General features: G+C 50.5%; 1 protein-coding gene across 1 annotated transcript in view; it reads left to right on the top strand.

The window, feature by feature from the left end:
- FAM83F (family with sequence similarity 83 member F) overlaps window positions 1-16,469 on the top strand; it is an 88,698-nt gene extending 72,229 nt beyond the window's left edge. Inside the window, exon 5 of the mRNA XM_075320844.1 lies at window positions 13,957-16,469. Coding sequence (XP_075176959.1) covers window positions 13,957-14,021 — 65 coding nt within the window. The 3' untranslated portion in view covers window positions 14,022-16,469. The remainder of the gene's footprint in view (window positions 1-13,956) is intronic.
- The last annotated feature ends 3,689 nt before the right edge of the window (window positions 16,470-20,158 follow it).

Here is a 20,158-nt window from a genome sequence, read left to right as displayed (position 1 = left end):
AGCCGTCTTCCCGTCTCCTGACAGACACTGACCACCGTCTGCCACCTAGCCAGCACGCCGGGGCTCCAACCCCGACGCCTTTTCTTTCTGACTTCACTTTGCTTTCTCCTACAACTCCTCTCACTCCTCCTTAAAAACACACTCTGCTGTTCAACAACTGACTCTTTTCCCGCCCCGGGTTCTCTACACCCCTAGGTGGGCGTTCTCCATCCGCCTGGTCCCGCCTACTGGTGTGTCTTTCCTACCCTGAGGGGGGTGACTAGGGTTTGGTTGGCTTGGTGTAACCCTGTGAGGGAAGGTGTTGAGCGGGGGCCTATTTGGTGTGTGACCACATGGCGGCGCCAGGGTGTCACAGATCCATTTGGTACCAGTAAGTACCCAAACCAAAAAGAGACAAAAACTGCAGCCTCAAAAACACGATAAAAATACAATCTGCACAGAATACTCAGCATAGCCGCAAGAGAAATTGCCATGCTGCAAGTATAAAACGGGCACCGCAGGTCAGTATATACTGAGTAAAACAAAAAGCACAGTGGTCAGGAAATTTCTATAAATACATTTACTTTGCTGGAAATGTAAGGCTATGTTCACACAGTGCGTTTTTGGTGCTTTTTTTTTTTTTTTCTGCAGCAAAACCTTATCTTGTGGCAGGAAGTCTCCTGGTGGTTTTCTGCTTTTTTGGTGTGGGTTTTTATCACATTTTTGCTGCATTTATTTTGGCTGCGTTTTTTGCACTTCCCCAGTGACTTGTAGGGTGAAAAAATTAGCCAAAAAACATTGAATACAATTGACATGCTCATTCTTTCAAAAATGCAGCAAAAAACAGGGAGGTTGATTTTAAAACAGTTAGGGAAAAACACAAGTGTTTTGTGTGTGTGCATGAGATTTCTGGGACGGTGAAGGCAGAGTTTTGTTAGTATGGCTTTGCATAAAACCAAGGCAAAAACCATGCTAAAATATAAAAGCAGCAAAAATACCCTGTGTGAACATAGCTTTAGGCGCTGCGTTTTTGACACAGGAGAAATATGTAGCATCAAAAAGTTACCAAAAACTGATTGTGGGTACGCAGCCGTAGGATATGTGCCCACGATCAGGATTCACTGCGTCCTGGATGCAGCGGGTCCTGACCTGCGGGACCGCAAGTCTCCTCCGCAGGAGACCGCAGCTGCCCGTACCCACGATCAGGGATCAGTGCGCTGTGGTCTCTTGCTTCTGTTCTCCCTACGGAGGACGCATGAGAATCCACAGCAAACAATTGACATGCTGCGGTCTGGAGAGACGTACCGTAGGTCAGTGTTTGCTGCGGAAAAAACAAGCATAGTGGATGGGATTCCTAGAAATCCCTCCACTGCGCTTGTACTATACAATGCAGCGTTTTGGACGCCGCTGAAGCATGCTGGGTCCAAAACGCTGCAAATACTGATCGTGGGCACGCACCCTTAGACTACATTCCCACAATGAGTGTTTGTTTTTGTTTTGTTTTTTTATACAGTGTAGGTTTACCATTTTTTGAACATAATTTACTTAATAGATGCAATAATGGTGCAGAAAAAACCATCAACAAAAGCTTTTGGTGAGTTTTTGACGCAGCTTATTTTCACTGTGTGTCCAAAACGCAGCATCTTACAGCTCCAGCAAAGTGGATGGATTTATAGAAATCTCTTGCTCACTGCGTTTCTTTTTTTACTCCAAGTAAACTGACCTGGGGTGCGGGTTTCCAATCTGCAGCTTGTCAATTTCTCTTGTGGGTACGCTGTTTTCTGTGCAGATTATCCTCATAGACTTGCATTAGATGCCGAAAATTCAAAGTTAAAAAACGAACATGCCTTTTTAGGCTATGTGCGCACGTTGCGTACTTCACTGCAGAAATTTCTGCAGCGATCTGAAAAGCACATGTGCTCTTTAAATCGCTGCAGAAATGTCCGTAGTGAAAAAAAAAAAAAGCCGATTCCATGCGCTCTGCCTGCAGCTCCTGCCATAGACAGAGCAGGAGCTGCCGGCAAAGCGCAGGAAAGAAGTGACATGTCACTTCTTTTTGCGCAGCGCTTCGGCAGTAGCCGAAGCGCTGCGCTCTTAAACGCCACGTGCGCACGGCCCCTGCACAATCTCCATAGACTGTGCAGGGGACGCAGGACGCATGCAGTTACGCTGCGCTACAAAGCGCTGCGTAACTGCATGTATTTACGCAACGTGCGCACATAGCTTTAGTGTGTTAGGCCCGTTTCACACGTCAGTGAAAAACAGACGTTTTTCACTGGCGTGTAAAACACGCACATGTCCCTGCGTGTGCCGTGAATCACGGCACACGTGGGTTGTCTAAGTGCAATCCGGGCTCCGTTCTCCGTGGCCCGTAATTGCACTTAGAAAACAACTCACCTGCGCCCTCTCCATGGTGCTGATCGCTCCCGCGATGCAGCATCCGGCCGGCGGTGACCCCTGCAGGAGCTGCTTCCGGGTCGGCTGTGTCGCGCATAATAAATATGCGCGACAGTAATCAGCCGGCTTAGAAACAGCAGGGAGAACGGGCTGCAGAGGATATCGCTGGACGCCGGGTGAGTTAAAATGTTTATTATTTTAAATGCACGTTTTTTTCTGGCACGTGTTTCACGGACCACACCACTGCGTGGTCCGTGGGACGTCAGTGATGCCAGAAAAAAATGGACATGTCTCCGTGCAGCAATCACGCACACGCGGGTACGCTGCACGGAGACACGTGCAGTGACAAATCACTGACGTGTGAGCAGACCCATTCATTATAATGGGTCTGCGTATGTCAGTGATTCTGGTACGTTTAAAAAAAAGCACAAACGTCCCAGAATCACTGACGTGTGAAAGGGGCCTTAGTGTGTTTCCGCAATAGAAACTCATCAAAAAACGCATGTAATCCGAACCAATGTTAGCCTTTGTGCTAATGCACACTGGCTACTTTTTTGAAAAGTACTTCTGGTACCTGTGAAAAAAAAAAAGAACACAGCAAAGTCTGGTCTGAATTATGGATCAGATTGATGTATGTAAATGTACCACCCCCTTGTCAGCGGCTGAGCCGCACGGATCTGTGAAGCCCCGCAGGTGTTGTTTTGTCGGTGCAGGTGCATTACCTTCAGGGACTCCACGTGGATGAACAGTCTGGTCACAGGTAGGGAATCTTCTTAGGATTGTCGTGACACCACTCTCGGTATTGCGGTCAGGGTGACCGCCACTGTAGATTAAGGGGTGCCTGGGGCTGATGGTGGGTGCAGTCAGTTGTAGTGGCCTCCCGAGAGTGAGGCAAGCCCCAGGGCCCTGTGTAATTGTGTGGCACCACAAGGCGCAGAATGACTCAGGCACAGTCCAAACAGTCTTTCAGGGATTTTACTCACTGATGGTGGCAGGGTGAGTAACCCGGGCGTAGCTGGGATGAACCAGGCTGGAACCAGGCGTCCTTCAGGCTGACTTGTGAGGGTGGCTACTGACTCGCCTTCTCTAGCCCTTCTGTTGTTTGTGATGACCCCGACTTGAAGTCCCTACGGGGGTCACCCAGGGAAGTTGCTGCTCCCGTCATTTCGGCCCGTTTGCTTGTAGCCTGGACCAGGTCACTCCGGCTGCTTGCCTCCTGTGAGCTATGGGCTCTCTCTTTGCTACGTGGCTGCGGACTCTGTGGTGTCGTCTTGAGGGTCTGAAATGTCCCCCTCAGGCAGGTTTGACAGAAGAAAGATGAATCTATCTCTGCACCGGGACCTGTTACCCTTTGCGGGCCTGGTACCTCCCCAGCAGTCCCCTTACTCTGCCACCCATTTGCTCTCTCTTTAGCCTTGGGTGGATTTCGGGTGGCACTACTAGGTGACCGATCTCCCCCGTCAGTAGTCACTGCACGGACGCTGTTAGATTGCAACAGCTCCAGGATCTGCTTCTGCTCTCCCTGAGCTGCACACTAAACCGGCTCACTCGTGGGTCCTGCACTTCTGCTCTGTTTGCTCTCCTCTCACTAACTGACTCCTCGTTCCTCCGTCTTCCTCTTTCCCCCTTGTGCTTGCCTGCGCCACCTAGCAACCAGGCTCTCCACCACACCCCTTGAGTGGACATGGAGGCCACGCCCCCTCCTGGAAGATCTCAGGAGTCCCTCCCAAAGGTACATGTGTGAGACCTGATTACTATGCGCCTGTGTAGTCACACCTCGGTCAGCCTTCTGGATTACCTGTATTGCACTGCCCCCAGCATGGGTGCAGTACTCAGTGATGCCTGACCAGGTCAGGGGCGCCACAGATCCGGAACCGCGGTGGCTCGAGGGATCTCCGGACCTGAGATGGGGGTTGTGCGGACACTCGAAGTGAAAAGGGGGATATGTACAGGGGATTTGGAAGTTCGTGACGCCACCCACGGTGCGTGGTAAGGTGGAGTACCACCGCTGCTGTTGGGGAGCCCGGTGGCGGTGATATGGCAGCAAGGTGTTTAACCCCTCCGTGGGTAGGGGGTTGTGATTGTAGCGAAGGGCTGCCGTTGGGAAGGAAAGGGATTTTTTGTACTCCCTCAGTCCAAGAATACTGACACTGACAACTTGTAAACCAGAATTCTGAGCACCGCTGCAGCAAGGAGGGAGCACGCTTGGATCCGTGTCCTTGGTGTTGCTTGTTAGCCTGTGACCTTTTCCGTGGCACCTTCTTCACTGTTTGGACCCTGTAGTGTGGAACTAGTCGGGTCCCGCTCACCCGTATGGCTAACGGAGTGAGCTTGCTCTCAGGGTTCACGCTTGAGATTTGATGGACTGTGTCTTGGGAAAAGTTCTATCCCATCGTTGCGCTAGTACCCCGATTTTGGAGTGGGTGAGGGATGAATCTTGAAGACTTCACCCCCATCGGGTAAATTACCAGGACGCTTGAAGCTACTTCCCAGCCTAGGATCCACGTACCCCTGTCGTGCCCTGGCCCCTGCCCAGAGTTGGCTCAAGACCACCGGCTGCCCTCCTCGGCACCCCTTGACACGATCCCCTGTGACCGGGGTTCCAGCTCCTACCAGGCTCAGACCAACGTCTGCCACCTAGTAGTCTCAAGGAGCCCTGCTCCTGACCTCCTCACACTTTCACCTGCAACACAACACTCCTCTTCACTTTTTCACTTTCCCCTACCAACCCCCCAAGTGGGTGGCCCTATTCCCTTCAGGCCCCCCAATGGTGTGTCTGGTGGGTGTGGTGCAAGGTGTTCCTAGAGTTTTGACTGGCTCTCATCTTAGCAACACCAAAGAACAGGGATCCGTAACCAAGGAGGATTGAATACTGTGCAGAAGGGCAGATTGCACAATACCCTGTGACGACCTGATAGGCCAGGGCGTCACATAAATAGCAGGCGTATCAGTCTTTTTGCAGTCTCTTCACTTCTCTTTAGAACTGCAACAGAGATAGTGGCTATGCTGCAGGAAACTGCCATCAATAGGGTGTGGTGCTGGCAGGGAGAAGTGAAGAGGAAACTCCAAAAAAGACTGATGCACCTGCTATTTACATACATCGATCCGATCCAAAAATCAGACCAGTCTTTTGCAGTCTATCTGCACTTCTACCTGCAAGCACCACACCCTATTGATTAACATTGTCCTGCAGCAGAGCCTGTGTCTCTATTGTAATCGGGGGCGGATTAGGCTGCTTTCACACATCCGGTTTGAGCTGTGCGGCTCAATCCGGCTGTGCAACCTATGCAACGGATGCGGTGAAAACACTGCATCCTTTGCATACGTTTTTTAAATGCGGCCCGTCCGGTTTTTGCCGCTTGCGGCATGCTACTGGGCATGCGCAGTGGCAATAACCGCATGCGGCGGCTGGATGCGGTTTTTGCCGCATCGTGCCGCATCCGGCATCCATAGGGATGCATTGGAAAATGCACCGCATCGGTCGGATGCGGCGCGATGCAGGTTTTTTTGCCGCACAAAAAAACGTGCCAGGGAACGTTCCATCCAGCCGCCGCATCCGCTAAATATGCTGCATGCAGCAAAAACCGGACGGAACGCAAGCCCATGCGGCACAATGCGGCACTAATTAAAGTCTATGCAGGAAAAACGCAACCGGCGGCAAAAAAAAAATGGTTGCGATTTTCCTGCAAAGTGCCGGATTGTGCCGCATTGCAGAAACCGGATGTGTGAAAGCAGCCTTAAGGGTAACCAAGGCCCCGGGCTGTTCAGGATCTGTGCCCCCCCCATCCCTACACACGGGTCCTGTGATGGGTCCATCATCATACACCTGAAACAGATAATTTCTGAGAAATAGTTGCTGAAACTATAACCTTAAATACATCCACTAATCTAGTAAATATACCCTTCAGTTTATAAAAAAAAAACCACCAAACAATAAGGCAGAGTATTGAACAGTCCAACTTTAAACAAGGCTACTGCCCAAAAAAAAACCAAAAACTAAAAAGTGAGCAAAAAGATCCTGTGAGAACATAGTTTAACAAATACTGAAGTAAAATACTCACCAAATACTTGTGTACACGAGGCTTTACAGATACTGAGGTAAAAACTCACCACCAATACTGAACATGTACACGAGGCTTTACAGATACTGAGGTAAAAACTCACCACCAATACTGAACATGTACACGAGGCTTTACAGATACTGAGGTAAAAACTCACCAATACTGAACATGTGCTCATGACCTTAGTCTATGTTCACACAGGGTGTTTTTTTTTTTTTCTGCAGCAAAATCTGAGCAAAAGCTACAGGTTGTTATTAGCATGTATTTACATTAAACCAATGGAAAAGAAACTGCGAAACCGCCCTATGTGAACATAGCTTAACAAATACGGTAACAAAAACTCTAATACTGAACATCTGCATGTGGCCTTGGGGCACGTGCACACGCTGAGTATTTCGTGAGTTTATTACCTCATTATTGGTAATGCATTGTCTGCACGTTCAGCATTTAGTGACTTTTCTACCTTTTCGTATTTGTAAAAAAAATACTGAGGTAAAAAAACTCACCAAATACTCAGTGTGCACATGGCCTTATTGTAGTAGTGAAAACATATATGGGGTATGGGATTGGTGTGCGCTGATGACCCTGCCCTGCACTCAATGTGTGCGCCCCTCCATTATATCCACTACGTACATCATGATACATGCAGAATATCCTGATGGAGGGGCACACACAGTATGTGGAGGCAGACATTGGAAATATCCAAGATGGAGGGTGGACCAGTGGGGCACAGTGTGCTGGGGTGTGTCACCCATGCAGTTTCAATCCTCAATTCCCAATCTATACATACATAGTGGATGTATTGGGAATGGAGACTTGAAACTACATAGATCGGATGCCCCAGAACACTTTGATAGAAGACACCCTCGTCCCCCCTCCTTTCACATAGTATGCCGCCATTGCCCCCCTTTCACATAGTGTGCCGCCGTTGCCTGCTACTATTGAACAGGTCGGCAGGCACCTCCACAGAACAGGACACCGATCTGTCTCCATTCTTCAGGCTGCTGGACTCCAGCGTGGCCTGCAACAACGCCATCTGCCATTGTGGTGCCCTGGGCAAGCCAGGTCGTCACAGGTACTGCAACACACACCCCCACCCTAAGACAGGCACATCAGCCAGACACAAAATCCTTGTTGCCTCCCTCCAGGGGCTGATGTCCCCACCAGGTGGGGTGGAGCCAGGCGGTTGGCCCCACCCACTGAGGAGTTCACAGTCCTGGAGGCGGGAAAAGGAAGGCAGATCAGTTAGAGAGGTGGTAGTGGAGGAGCAAAACTGACCGTGTCCGGGTACGTGGCCCGGACACATACAGCAAGGTTGGCAGACGGTGGTGGCCGTCTGCAGGAGAGGCAAATCAACGCGGAACTGTAGGACCGGGGACGGGCGGTGGCCCACCGGTACCGAACTGGGGAGCGAAGTGAAGCCAGCACACACAGGCAGGGCCTGCGGACCCCGACCAGGCTTGTTGCCGCCGTTAAAGGTCAAATCCGTCAATGACCGGAACCCCAGGGGTTTCCTAGCAGCCAAGACCCGATAGAAGGCAACCGTCCGACCAGAGAAAGGAAATACAGCTACCGCCACAGCTAGAGTTCCAAGGGCCAGAGCCTGCGGGTAAAAGGGGCTCCTCCGGCACCTATACGCTGGGGAGTGGGTTACCGGTGGGAAGCCATTGGAGCCGAACACTTAAACAGGTGCAGGGAAAGACAGCCGCCATCAACTGTCCGGGAGAAGCCACAGCAGCCGGCTGCGGGACCCGTCCATCCAGCCGTTTGGTTTACCAGAGACTTTGCGTGTATCTGTTGCTGAGTGAGTACACCAGTGCCATCCGGCACCGCGCCGCGCTGTCCCCGCGACCCTGCACCTCGCCAGCCCTGCTTCCCCGTCACCTCACCGGGCCCCGGGACCACCAACCCCTACCCACGGAGGGGGAAAACATCTCAGCTGCTCCCTAACAACGCTCCCGGGGTCCCCGTCACCAGCAGCGGTGGTGCCCACCTTCACCACAAACCGTGAGTGGCGTCACGGACCAAATCCCCAAACCAAACTACCCCTTTCACTCACGGGCGAGGAGTGCCGCTCGAGTCCCCGGATCCGGCCCACCGCTCGAGCCACCGCGCAGCCATCGCAGCAGCGCCGGACCCGAGCGTGCAGCGCGAGCAGCGGTGTCCTACCCCGCCCGCGACACCATCACCATTACAGAGGACGCTCCTCTTCGGCAGACAGGTGGGCAGGACTCCCTCAGCCGCGCCGCACCCTGTATGTTGCTAGTATGTCCTGCCCAGGGCTGCCACCAGGAATTTTAGAGCCCCATACTGCCAACATTTTCCGGGCCCCTTCAGACTCCGCCTCCACCACAACTCCGCCTCTACCCCTCGAAACTTCGACAATAGAAAAAAGTTGTTTCAAGCATCACGTCCAAGAAATAAGGGTAAAAAATAAATTTTATTCCATAAGGGTAAAACTGGCACTAGGTTGGATGGACGTCCACGAAGTATAAAACGATGTCTTACGCGTTTCACACCTCAAAGAGATTCTTAGTCTTAGACATATCCTGCTAGATTTTCACAAGTAAGTTATGGAATAATATTGGTTTTTACCCTTATTTCTTGGACGTGATGCTGGAAACCACTTTTTTCTATTGCCGGACTTTGCCTCTTTGAACATGGAGCTGCCCTCCCTGCACCGTCCCCCAATGAAAGGACCCACGTGATGCATTTACAGGGTGAGCTGAGATCCTCCTCTGTATCCTTATCTCCAACCTTCCACAGTCCACCATCACTGGAAAATCTTCAATTCTGCAGACAGTCCTCACCAATCACACATTAACCGCTAGTCATCATTCTGACAGCCCAAAAAAAGCTGCATACACCGCTTTTCAGGACATCAAAATGACAAGCCCAAGACAGAATCGCCAGCCATATGCATATATCTAATATATAAAGCTGTCTGTGTGTCTGTGTGGCACCCTGGACAAGCCAGGGGCCACAGAGAACAACACCACAACACCCCACACTCCCAGCAGGCACACCGAAGTCAGACACAAAACCCTTGTTGCCTTCCTCCAGGGGCTGATGTTCACACCAGCGGGTGGGCCAGGCGGTTGGCCCCGCCCACCGAGGAGTTCACAGTCCTGGAGGTGGGAAAACAGACAGTCTAGTTTTGACAGTGAAAGTGGAAGGAGGAAAGTGTGGTAGTGGAGCAACTGACTGACAGCGTCCGGGTGTGTGGCCCGGGCGGAACAGCAAGGTTGGCAGACGGTGGTGACCGTCTGCAGGAGTGGCCTATCCGAGTTACCATAAGGACCGTGGACGGGCGGTGGCCTGGCGGTACCGGACCGGTACACAAAGAGAAGCCAGCACCATCTGGCAGGGGCTTTTCGGACCCCGGCAAGGCTAGGAGTCGCCGTGAATTTGCCGAATCCGTTAGTGAAGGGGACCTCCTGGGTTTCCAAACAGTCAAGTCCCGACAGAAGGCAACAGTCCAACCAAGTGAGGGAGACACCGCCACCGCCAAGGCAACCGTTTCTCAGAGCCAGCGCCTGCGGGCAAAAGGGGCTCCTCCGGCCCATATCCAAGCCGGGGAGCGGGTTACCGGTGGGAACCCATTGGAACCGTACAAACAACTTAGGTGCAGGGAAAGGCAGTCACCACCAACCTGCCGGGAGCAACAACACCGCAGCCGTCTGAGGGACCCGTCCATCCAGCCGTTTGTTTTACTGAGAACTGTGTCCTCATCATTGGGCTGAGTGAGTACCACCGTGCCGTGTGGCACAGCGCTGCCCCCGCGACCCTGCACCTCGCCAGGCCCTGTAACCCGCCTGCTCTCCATCCCTACCCCATCACCGGGCCCCGGGACAACCAACCCCCTACCCACGGAGGGGAGAACTAACATCAAAGCTGCTCCCTGTCACCGCTCCCGGGATCCCCGCCCAGAGCAGCGGTGGTGTCACCAAAATCATCACAACCGTGGGTGGCGTCACGGACAATAATCCAATCCCCCACCCATCAAATCCCCTTTTCACTCACGGGCGAGGAGCGCCGCTCGAGTCCCCGGGATCCGGCCCACCGCTCGAGCCACCACCGAGCAGCAGCAGCGGCAGCCGAACCTGAGCAGTGGGAGAGCGCGGCGTCCCCTCCTCCGCCCGCGACATCTGTATGTATGTCCGCTAAAGGAATCCGCACCATCACATTTACAATCACGATATTTTGCACAGACACCCCATTTGACTCAAGGAATGTCAGACTACGTTTTGAGGGGAAAATGTAACCCTGTGCTTTAGTTATTTGCCAAAAAAACCTGCTTACATTAAAGTCAATGGAGCTGTGATTGGTTGCTATAGGCAACGAAAGACATTCTTAGTATAAGAAGCTTATGTGTGAGGTAATATGATGTCGGTGGGGAGACAGAGACTGACAGAGAGACAGAGAGAAAAAGAGAGACAGCCAGCCAGCCAGGGAGAGAAAAAGACAGCCAGCCAGCCAGCCAGGGAGAGAAAAAGAGAGACAGCCAGCCAGCCAGGGACAGAAAAAAGAGACAGCCAGGGAGAGAAAAAGAGAGACAGCCAGCCAAGGAGAGAAAAAAAGAGACAGCCAAGGAGAGAAAAAGAGAGACAGGCAGGGAGAGAAAAAGAGAGACAGCCAGGGAGAGAGAAAGAGAGACAGCCAGCCAGAGAGAGAGAGAGCCAGCCAGCCAGGGGGAGAGAAAGAGAGAGAGCCAGCCAGGGAGAGAAAGAAAGAGAGCCACCCAGGGAGAGAAAGAAAGAGAGCCACCCAGGGAGAGAAAGAAAGAGAGCCAGCCAGGGAGAGAAAGAGAGAGAGACAGCCAGCCAGGGAGAGAAAGAAAGAGAGCCAGCCAGGGAGAGAGAGAGAGAGAGACAGCCAGCCAGGGAGAGAAAGAGAGAGAGACAGCCAGGGAGAGAAAGAGAGAGAGACAGCCAGCCAAGGAGAGAAAGAGAGAGAGACAGCCAGCCAGGGAGAGAAAGAGAGAGAGACAGCCAGCCAGGGAGAGAAAGAGAGAGAGAGAGAGACAGCCAGCCAGGGAGAGAAAGAGAGAGAGACAGCCAGCCAGGGAGAGAAAGAAAGAGAGCCAGCCAGGGAGAGAGAGAGAGAGAGAGACAGCCAGCCAGGGAGAGAAAGAGAGAGAGACAGCCAGCCAGGGAGAGAAAGAGAGAGAGACAGCCAGCCAGGGAGAGAAAGAGAGAGAGACAGCCAGCCAAGGAGAGAAAGAGAGAGAGACAGCCAGCCAGGGAGAGAAAGAGAGAGAGACAGCCAGCCAGGGAGAGAAAGAGAGAGAGAGAGAGACAGCCAGCCAGGGAGAGAAAGAGAGAGAGACAGCCAGCCAGGGAGAGAAAGACAGCCAGCCAGGGAGAGAAAGAAAGAGAGCCAGCCAGGGAGAAAGAGAGAGAGACATCCAGCCAGGGAGAGAAAGAGAGAGAGAGAGAGACAGCCAGGGAGAGAAAGAGAGAGAGACAGCCAGCCAGGGAGAGAAAGAGAGCCAGCCAGGGAGAGAAAGAAAGAGACAGCCAGCCAGGGAGAGAAAAAGAGAGACAGACAGCCAGCCAGGGAGAGAAAAAGAGAGACAGCCAGCCAGGGAGAGAAAGAGAGAGAGACAGCCAGCCAGGGAGAGAAAGAGAGAGAGACAGCCAGCCAAGGAGAGAAAGAGAGAGACAGCCAGCCAGGGAGAGAAAGAGAGAGAGACAGCCAGCCAGGGAGAGAAAGAGAGAGAGACAGCCAGCCAGGGAGAGAAAGAGAGAGAGACAGCCAGCCAAGGAGAGAAAGAGAGAGACAGCCAGCCAGGGAGAGAAAGAGAGAGAGACAGCCAGCCAGGGAGAGAAAGAGAGAGAGAGAGAGACAGCCAGCCAGGGAGAGAAAGAGAGAGAGACAGCCAGCCAGGGAGAGAAAGAGAGCCAGCCAGGGAGAGAAAGAAAGAGAGCCAGCCAGGGAGAGAAAGAAAGAGAGCCAGCCAGGGAGAAAGAGAGAGAGAGACATCCAGCCAGGGAGAGAAAGAGAGAGAGAGAGAGAGAGACAGCCAGGGAGAGAAAGAGAGAGAGACAGCCAGCCAGGGAGAGAAAGAGAGAGAGACAGCCAGCCAGGGAGAGAAAGAGAGAGAGACAGCCAGCCAGGGAGAGAAAGAAAGAGACAGCCAGCCAGGGAGAGAAAAAGAGAGACAGCCATGCAGTGAGCGAAAGAGACAGCTAGACAGGGAGAGAGGCAGGCAGGGAGAGAAAGAGACAGACCGACTACCTGTACATATACACACAGCTCTACAACAAGCACATCTCCAGTCCTTACACACTATACATTACCACATCTTGCAGCTCTTCATCGGTGCAGAGCAGGGGAGAAGACACTGGGAGTGCACATAGGCTGCAGCTGAATAACAGGACCTGCCACTTCACCGGTCATGTGATCAGGTCCTTCACCTTCTCAGCCTCCGTTCTGCTCGAGTACATTTCCTCCCCTGCTCTGCCCCAATTAGATAGATCAGAGCAGAAAGAGAGGGCAGCTCTCTCTGAGCGACCCGGGCCCCCCTCATTACCCTGATGGCGGCCCCTCCTGCCGACATGCTGCAGGGCGGGCAGATGACTCCGCATCTTTTAAATGTTTAATGCGGATTATAATGGGGGCAATTTACTTTTTGTAGCATGGGCCCCCTGGAGCCTCGGGCCCTGGGCGGTAGCCCAGATTGCCCTCATTGCAATCCGCCTATTATTGTAATTGTAGACAGGAGAATTGAAGTAGTGATGGGCAGTCTGGCTCTTTATGGTGATCCGATTCCCATGGCTCTGCTCACCAAAAAGAGCCGGTTCTTTCGGCTCGTTCATAGCCCCCTATTAAATATGTGTTCACCGCAGGTGAACACATATTTAAGCTTGTGTTAATTCCGTCAAAACCATGTCCACCTGCAACGGGCCAATTAATTTGATGAGTGGGCGGGGTTTTGTTCAGGTGGGTGGGGTTTTGCCGACCAAACACCCATATTTTATGCCCAGTGACAGCCGTTAAGAGAATTTAGTGGCTCTCACCGGGGATCCGGTTCCTGTCAGTCAAAGCAGGGAGCCAGATCTTTGTGTTGGATCGTTCGCTACCAACACATCACTAAATTGAAGAGGAACCATTGACTTCAAGTGCACTAATATGCCTTCCAGTGCACTTGCAACTCTAATTTGCACTCAAAATTGAACTTTGGCACAGCGGATGGCACTTTAATAGGTATCTTTTAAAATATTATATGCGGTCCTATCCTGCACTACCTCTATTTCCCTGTGAAAAAGTGTACTCGTAACAAGCAGTTGGATGCTCAGGTGGATGTGACTAGTGTAGGAGTATAATAGAAGTCAATGGGGATCTCAAGTATTTTTCCAGAAACTGTTCCAGGAAAAATGCTTGAGTTCCCCATTGACTTCCATTATACTCGGGTACTCTAGTCACACCCATATAAGCATCTAATGGCTCATTAAGAGTGCTAAGCATGATAGAGCTCGCTCATCACTAATAGATATTTTTGTCTTCCTCTCTACAGGGAACATAAGTCCAGTCTCTACTAAGAGTGAAAAACCAAAGCAAGACAAATGCAACATATCCTGAAGCATGGAAGATTCAAAAGAATGCAGCAAACTTGTATATATATTTATTGTAGATGGGGAAAGTGATATTAAAATAAAATTAATAGAATTCTCCTATAAAATATGTTTTCAGGGATCGTGAAAAAGTAGTAGCCCCCTTTTATAAGCTCCGTTGTAATGATATGACTCGGACTACCAGAGATTATAGATCAATTTAATCTGTTAGAACAGTAAAATGTTTGGAACACTTGAAAATGCATAATGCGAAACCTAACATAAGCAGATGAGCAACAGCAAAGGTGGCCCCAACTGTGGAGCTGGTGGCAAATTCTATCAAATATAGTTTCAGAATTTGGCATTATTTCCTTTTTTATCAGATTTTTAAGGATAATGTAAACCTAAGAAAAAACAAAAACCTCTGACTACAATAAGCCCACGCTCACTATTTGATCAGTTGTTTTTTTTTACCTTTTAGTATTTGTAACAAAAACTAGGAGTCAAACAGAGGAAAAGTATAAGGTCAGAGTCACATGCCTTCCCACGGGGTCTCTGGGGCTATTAGTTACTGGGCCAGTGTAGGGTTTGGGATGTCACAGCGGCCTGGCCCGGTTTTGTGACCTCGGCGGTGTCAATAAAGAAGGGGATCGGGAAAATGGGAGTAGTTATTTATGACGCCACCTGTAGTTTGCGGCCATCTGTGTGCCACCGCTGCGTGAGTCGCTCGCTGGGGCTGATGGTGTGCCGCAGCAAAGTTGGTCCAGCTCTCCACAGGCAAAGCTGTGCCCCAGGGACGTTGAGAGTAGTAGTCACCTATGGCGCGGGGCGCGATATTGTGGGCACCAGTAGTGATGGGATCACACAGAGATTGCAGTCAAAGTTACTCACGTAAGTACCACCGCCTTTGGGGTGCCGAGCTCTGCTGTCATGGGCTCCAGAGGATCCTGGATTGTTTGGAGGTCAAGGCCGGTGTTGCTTTCTGTGTCCTTTTTTGTGGTATTCCCTCCACCCTAGCTCCTGGGCCGTGGAACGGGACACAGATGCATGCTGCACTCCCCGTGTACCCTGGGATCCCCTTTCCTTTCCTAAGAACCCGGGTCGAGCGCTTCAGCTCCAGACCACAGGCCCCGTGCTAAGCTTCCGTTCCTTGCTGTTGCTTGGAATGCAGTCCCGACTCCTCTCTCCTGTCTGCCCGAGTTAAACAGACTGATTGTGTGTAGTTGCTCCTACTTCCCCAAGTGGAAGCACCGCCCACCAGGTTGCTGCACTTGTGGACCAGAGGCCCCATGTCTCGTGACGGCAACCCCAGCTCCTACCCTAGCTCAGTCCCAGTGGTAGAGCTCCTTAAACTAAGTGTTGTATGTATTGTTGTGTACACCGGTGACTGACCACCTCCTTACCCGGGATGAATACTGCACCTCGGCTGAGATGCAGTACCCTGTGGCGACTAAAGCCGCAGGGGCCCCACACACACTTGATAGTGACTTGCCGAGTCTCGCATCGGCAGCGTCTCAGCTACATAGAAATATATGCAGCCGACCCGCTCCTATCAAGATAGTGTGCGGCCGTGTCGGGTGATGCCAATGCGAGACCCGGCAAGTCACTCGCAAGTGTGACTCTGGCCTAATAGAAATACGGGCACCACGTCTGCATTTTTACTCACTCCTGGTTTTGCCTTCTAAATATCAAACCAAATACTCAACGTGTGAACGTGGCCTAATAATGAGTAGAAGGTATAAGCACATACAATGTTAAGAGAATGGAGAAGGGTGAGCTATTTTTACAAATTCCCATATTGGTTAAATTAAAAAAAATATATAGGTCACAGGCATGAAGCCTTCAGGTCAGAATTCTTGATTTTTTTTCTTTTACGTACCTAATTAATACAACTTATTAGGTAGCACATCTTTATTAAACATTATAATTTGTTCTTTCATAAATCAATAGTACAACTGAAAATATGAAACTTTGTCATATATCTCCTGAGAGAAATGTGCTTATTTCTCCTTCTAGTTTATCATTCATTTTCAAAATTCTCAATTCCCAGGGAAAATCGGTCTTAAGGGAGTACAGATTTTCCCATTAATGACATAGGTGACAGTATTCATAAAGTTTTATGGAGAACTGTAATGTCTTCCTTCTCCATAGAATTTTGAAAGCATAAGATGTTATCTCCTATCTCCAATATTGGGAAAATCTGTCGAATGCAGGCTTAGGCCAGTGTTACAGTTGCACAAGTCTCGCATCGGCATCACCCGGCATGGCCGCACACTCTCCTGACAGGAGCAGGTCGGCTGCATGTATTTCTATGCAGCTGAGATGAGCCTGTCCACATGGTGGCAGGCCATGTCAGGTGATGTGATGCGAAAGTGTGACTCCGGCCTTACTGGAAGCATGGTGACAAGTATAAAATTGAAGTTATATCCTCCTTATGGCTGCTCGCTTCCAGTAGTCGCTGGAAAGGATGTGTTAGGGTGCGCTCACACATCCGGCTTTTTGCCGGTTTGACGGATGCGGCGCACGCCAGTACAGTATGATGCAGTACAGTGGCAGCGCCGCAACTTCCAGGTCACATGCTCCGGTCACATGACAGCATGTGACCGGCGCTTGTTGCGCTGCCACTGTACTGTATACACTGTACTGGCGTGCACCGCATCCTTCAAACCGGCGAAAAGCCGGATGTGTGAGAGCGCCCTTAGTCACTACAAAGTGATCTGAGCTGCAATCGCTCCCCAGTACATTGACAGTCTAGTTTGGGGAGTGATTACAAGTTCGTACACCGCCCTAATGAATGGAAATAAACAGCTGCAGGGAGAATAACACTTTTTTTTCTCCCTGTAGCCGCTGATCTAGGAAAGCAGCCGGGACAAATGTAAATGTTATTTACCTGCATGTTACCCCTATATCTGCAGATAAATACAATTTTTTTAGACGTGACCTTTTCCGTTTTAAAAAGTGCACTAAACTACAATATCTCAGTTGGGGCTACAGAATCCTGCTTTGTCCAACCACATCTAAGGTACAAGGAATGGTGTATACATTGGGAAAGTTTCCTAGCACATGTACACTAGCAGTGCTTGTGAATTTATCTGTAGTGTGGTGTAATGCACAAGAAGGAATACTAGTAAAACAGGTTTTGAGGAAGCACAAGGCACAAAGTAAATGCCTTTGTATATTAAATGGTCAGTTTTGAAAAGTATTAAAAGTGGCTTTTATGAACAGGAATACATTGCACTCACACTTACGTAGTTAATTAATAAATGCCGTTTTAAGCTTTATTCAATAAATCAATAGAACACATGAAAATGAGCAACTTGGCAACATCTTATTATGGAAATGTGTCGCCCTGGACAAGCCAGGGGCCACAAAGAACAACACCAACACACCCCACACTCCCTGCAGGCACATCAAGGTCAGACACAAAACCCTTGTTGCCCTCCTCCAGGGGCTGATGTCCACACCAGAGGGTGGAGCCAGGCGGTTGGTCTCCACCCACCGAGGAGTTCACAGTCCTGGAGGCGGGAAAACAGACAGTCTAGTTTGGAAGAGGAAGTGGAAGGAGGTGAAGTAGAGAGATTAGTTCAGGAGTTGGAGGAGTGAGGAAGTGAAGTGGTACTAGAGCAAACAAACAGTCTGAAGAGCGTCCGGGTGTGTGGCCCGGGCGAGACAGCAAGGTTGGCAGATGGTGGTGACCGTCTGCAGGAGTGGCCGATTGGAGTCTACCGTAAGGACCGTGGACGGGTGGTGGCCCGGCGGTACCGGACCGGTACACAAACAGAAGCCAGCACCAGTGGCAGGGGCCTTTCGGACCCCGGCAAGGCTAGGAGCCGCCGTGAAGTTGCTGAATCCGTTAGTGAAGGGGACCTCCGGGTTTCCAAACAGTCAAGTCCCGACAGAAGGCAACAGTCCAACCCAGTGAGAGAGACACCGCCAACGCCAAGGCAACCGTCTCTCAGGGCTAGCGCCTGCGGGCAGAAAGGGCTCCCCCGGCTCACATCCAAGTCGGGGAGTGGGTTACCGGTGGGAATCCATCGAGACTGTAAGACAGCGTAGGTGCAGGGAAAAGACAGTCACCGCTAACCTGCAGGGAACTACAACACCGCAGCCGTCCGAGGGACCCGTCCATCCAGCCTCTTGTTTTACCGTGAACTGTGTCATCATCATTGGGCTGAGTGAGTACCTCCGTGCCGTGCGGCACAGCGCTGCCCCTGCGACCCTGCATCTCAACAGGCCCCGCAACCCGCCTGTCATCAACCCTTACCCCATCACCGGGCCCCGGGACAACCAAACCCCTACCCACGGAGGGGAGGATTAACAACCAAAGCTGCTCCCTGTCACCGCTCCCGGGATCCCCGTCCAGAGCAGCGGTGGTGTCTACACAATCACCACAACCGTGAGTGGCGTCACGGACAATATCCCCAAAACCACCCCTTTTCACTCACGGGCGAGGAGCGCCGCTCGAGTCCCCGGGATCTGGCCCATTGCTCGAGCCACCGAGCAGCAGCAGCCGCAGCAGCAGCGGCAGCCGGACCAGAGCAGTGGGAGAAGCGCAGCGTCCCCTCCTCCGCCCGCGACAGAAACCAGCTTCTTTATCCACCAGAATTCCTCATTTATTCTCAAAATTCTCAATTCACGGGTAAAATCTGTGTTCATTGAAGACTTTTCCACATTACTGAGACAGGAGATGAGACTTGGTGGTCATAAGATTCCATGTGGATTGTCGGGGGTGGGAGTAGGTTGAGGCGGGGATCCACCCTCCCCCCCCCCCTCCCACTTTCTGATTACATAGAATCTTATCAGCACTAACTATCATTTCTTATCTCAGTAATGTAAAAATACAGATTTTATTAACCTATGAATTGAGAATTTTAGAAATGAATAACTCCTGGCAGGGAAAGGAGCAGATTTGTCTGATAAGATATATTACAAAGTTGGTTATTTTCATGTGCACAATTGATTTATGAACTAAAAAAATATGAAATGAGGGTTAATCTTTTTAAGTCAAAACTCATAGTCATTAGTCTTGAGACTAAATGCAAAACTGAAATTGGGTCCCCAGCTAACATGCTTTTCTTTTTAGAATGCTGTTTTGTCGGTCCCCTCCAGGCATTCCTGCTACCACTACATAACATGAGCTTCTGTAGACACTGACAACAAAAGAACATTGCTTCCTACTGGTATAAAAGGAATCTGTCACCAGGTTTTTGCTCCCCCAATCTGTGAGCAGCATAATGTAGAGACAGAGACCATGATTCCAGCGATGTGTCACTTACTGAGCTGTTTGCTGTCATTTTTATAAAATCAATGTTTTCCCTACTGCAGATCTTGCACTTAGGCCTCTGTTCCACTTGCGTTTTGCACAGACGAGTGCAATCCATAAAACATTGGATTGCACTCGCACCAGTGCAAAACTATGGGGCAGTGTCCATCTTTGATTTCTCATGCCATATCAACATGAGAAACGAATTGCAGCACGCCGCGTTTGACAGCGAGTCTCCGATTCACACGCACCCATACAAGTCTATGGGTGCGTGTGAAACATCCCACTGCACTCGCATGTCATCCAACCGCAGTGCGATATATGCAGACAGGTCACGGAGAAGATGGAGAAAGTGTTCCCTCCCTCTTCTCCGCAGCTGTGATCAAATCACTAGATGGAATCACAGTCGCATGACCAGCGACTTACGATCGCACCAGAGGGTCAATAGCATATCGCTTCCGATGCTCCCTCATCGGAAGCTATGCACAAGTGGAACCGAGGCCTTATACAGAGCTCATGAATATGCTGGACTACCTGTAGAACACCAAGTAGACCTCTAATGATAATCTCCTGCTGATTAAACAGTGATTTTATCAAAACTACACTAGGCAGGCCAGTAAGTGACACATCACCGGAATCAGGATCTCTGCACCTACGTTATGTTGCTCTCAGATTAGATGGCAAAAACCTGGTGACAGATTCCCTTTTAAGGACGTTATTCATCATTGCATTTGTGGCTTTTGGGATTTATTTTTTTTTAGTTTGTTTTAGGATTTTTTTTTGCCAAATCTTTCTATGTTGTGCCTATTTTAAAGTTATTTTCTACTTGTTTGTATTTTTTGCTTGTTCGCTATTGTTACCATGTTTTTTGTTACTTAGATGTTTGTAACCAATACACCATT

The sequence above is a fragment of the Anomaloglossus baeobatrachus genome, chromosome 8 (assembly GCF_048569485.1).
Source record: "Anomaloglossus baeobatrachus isolate aAnoBae1 chromosome 8, aAnoBae1.hap1, whole genome shotgun sequence".
Classification (NCBI taxonomy): Eukaryota; Metazoa; Chordata; class Amphibia; order Anura; family Aromobatidae; genus Anomaloglossus; species Anomaloglossus baeobatrachus.
Note: the sequence above shows the minus strand (reverse complement) of the source record. Positions and strands in the feature narration are given on the sequence as shown.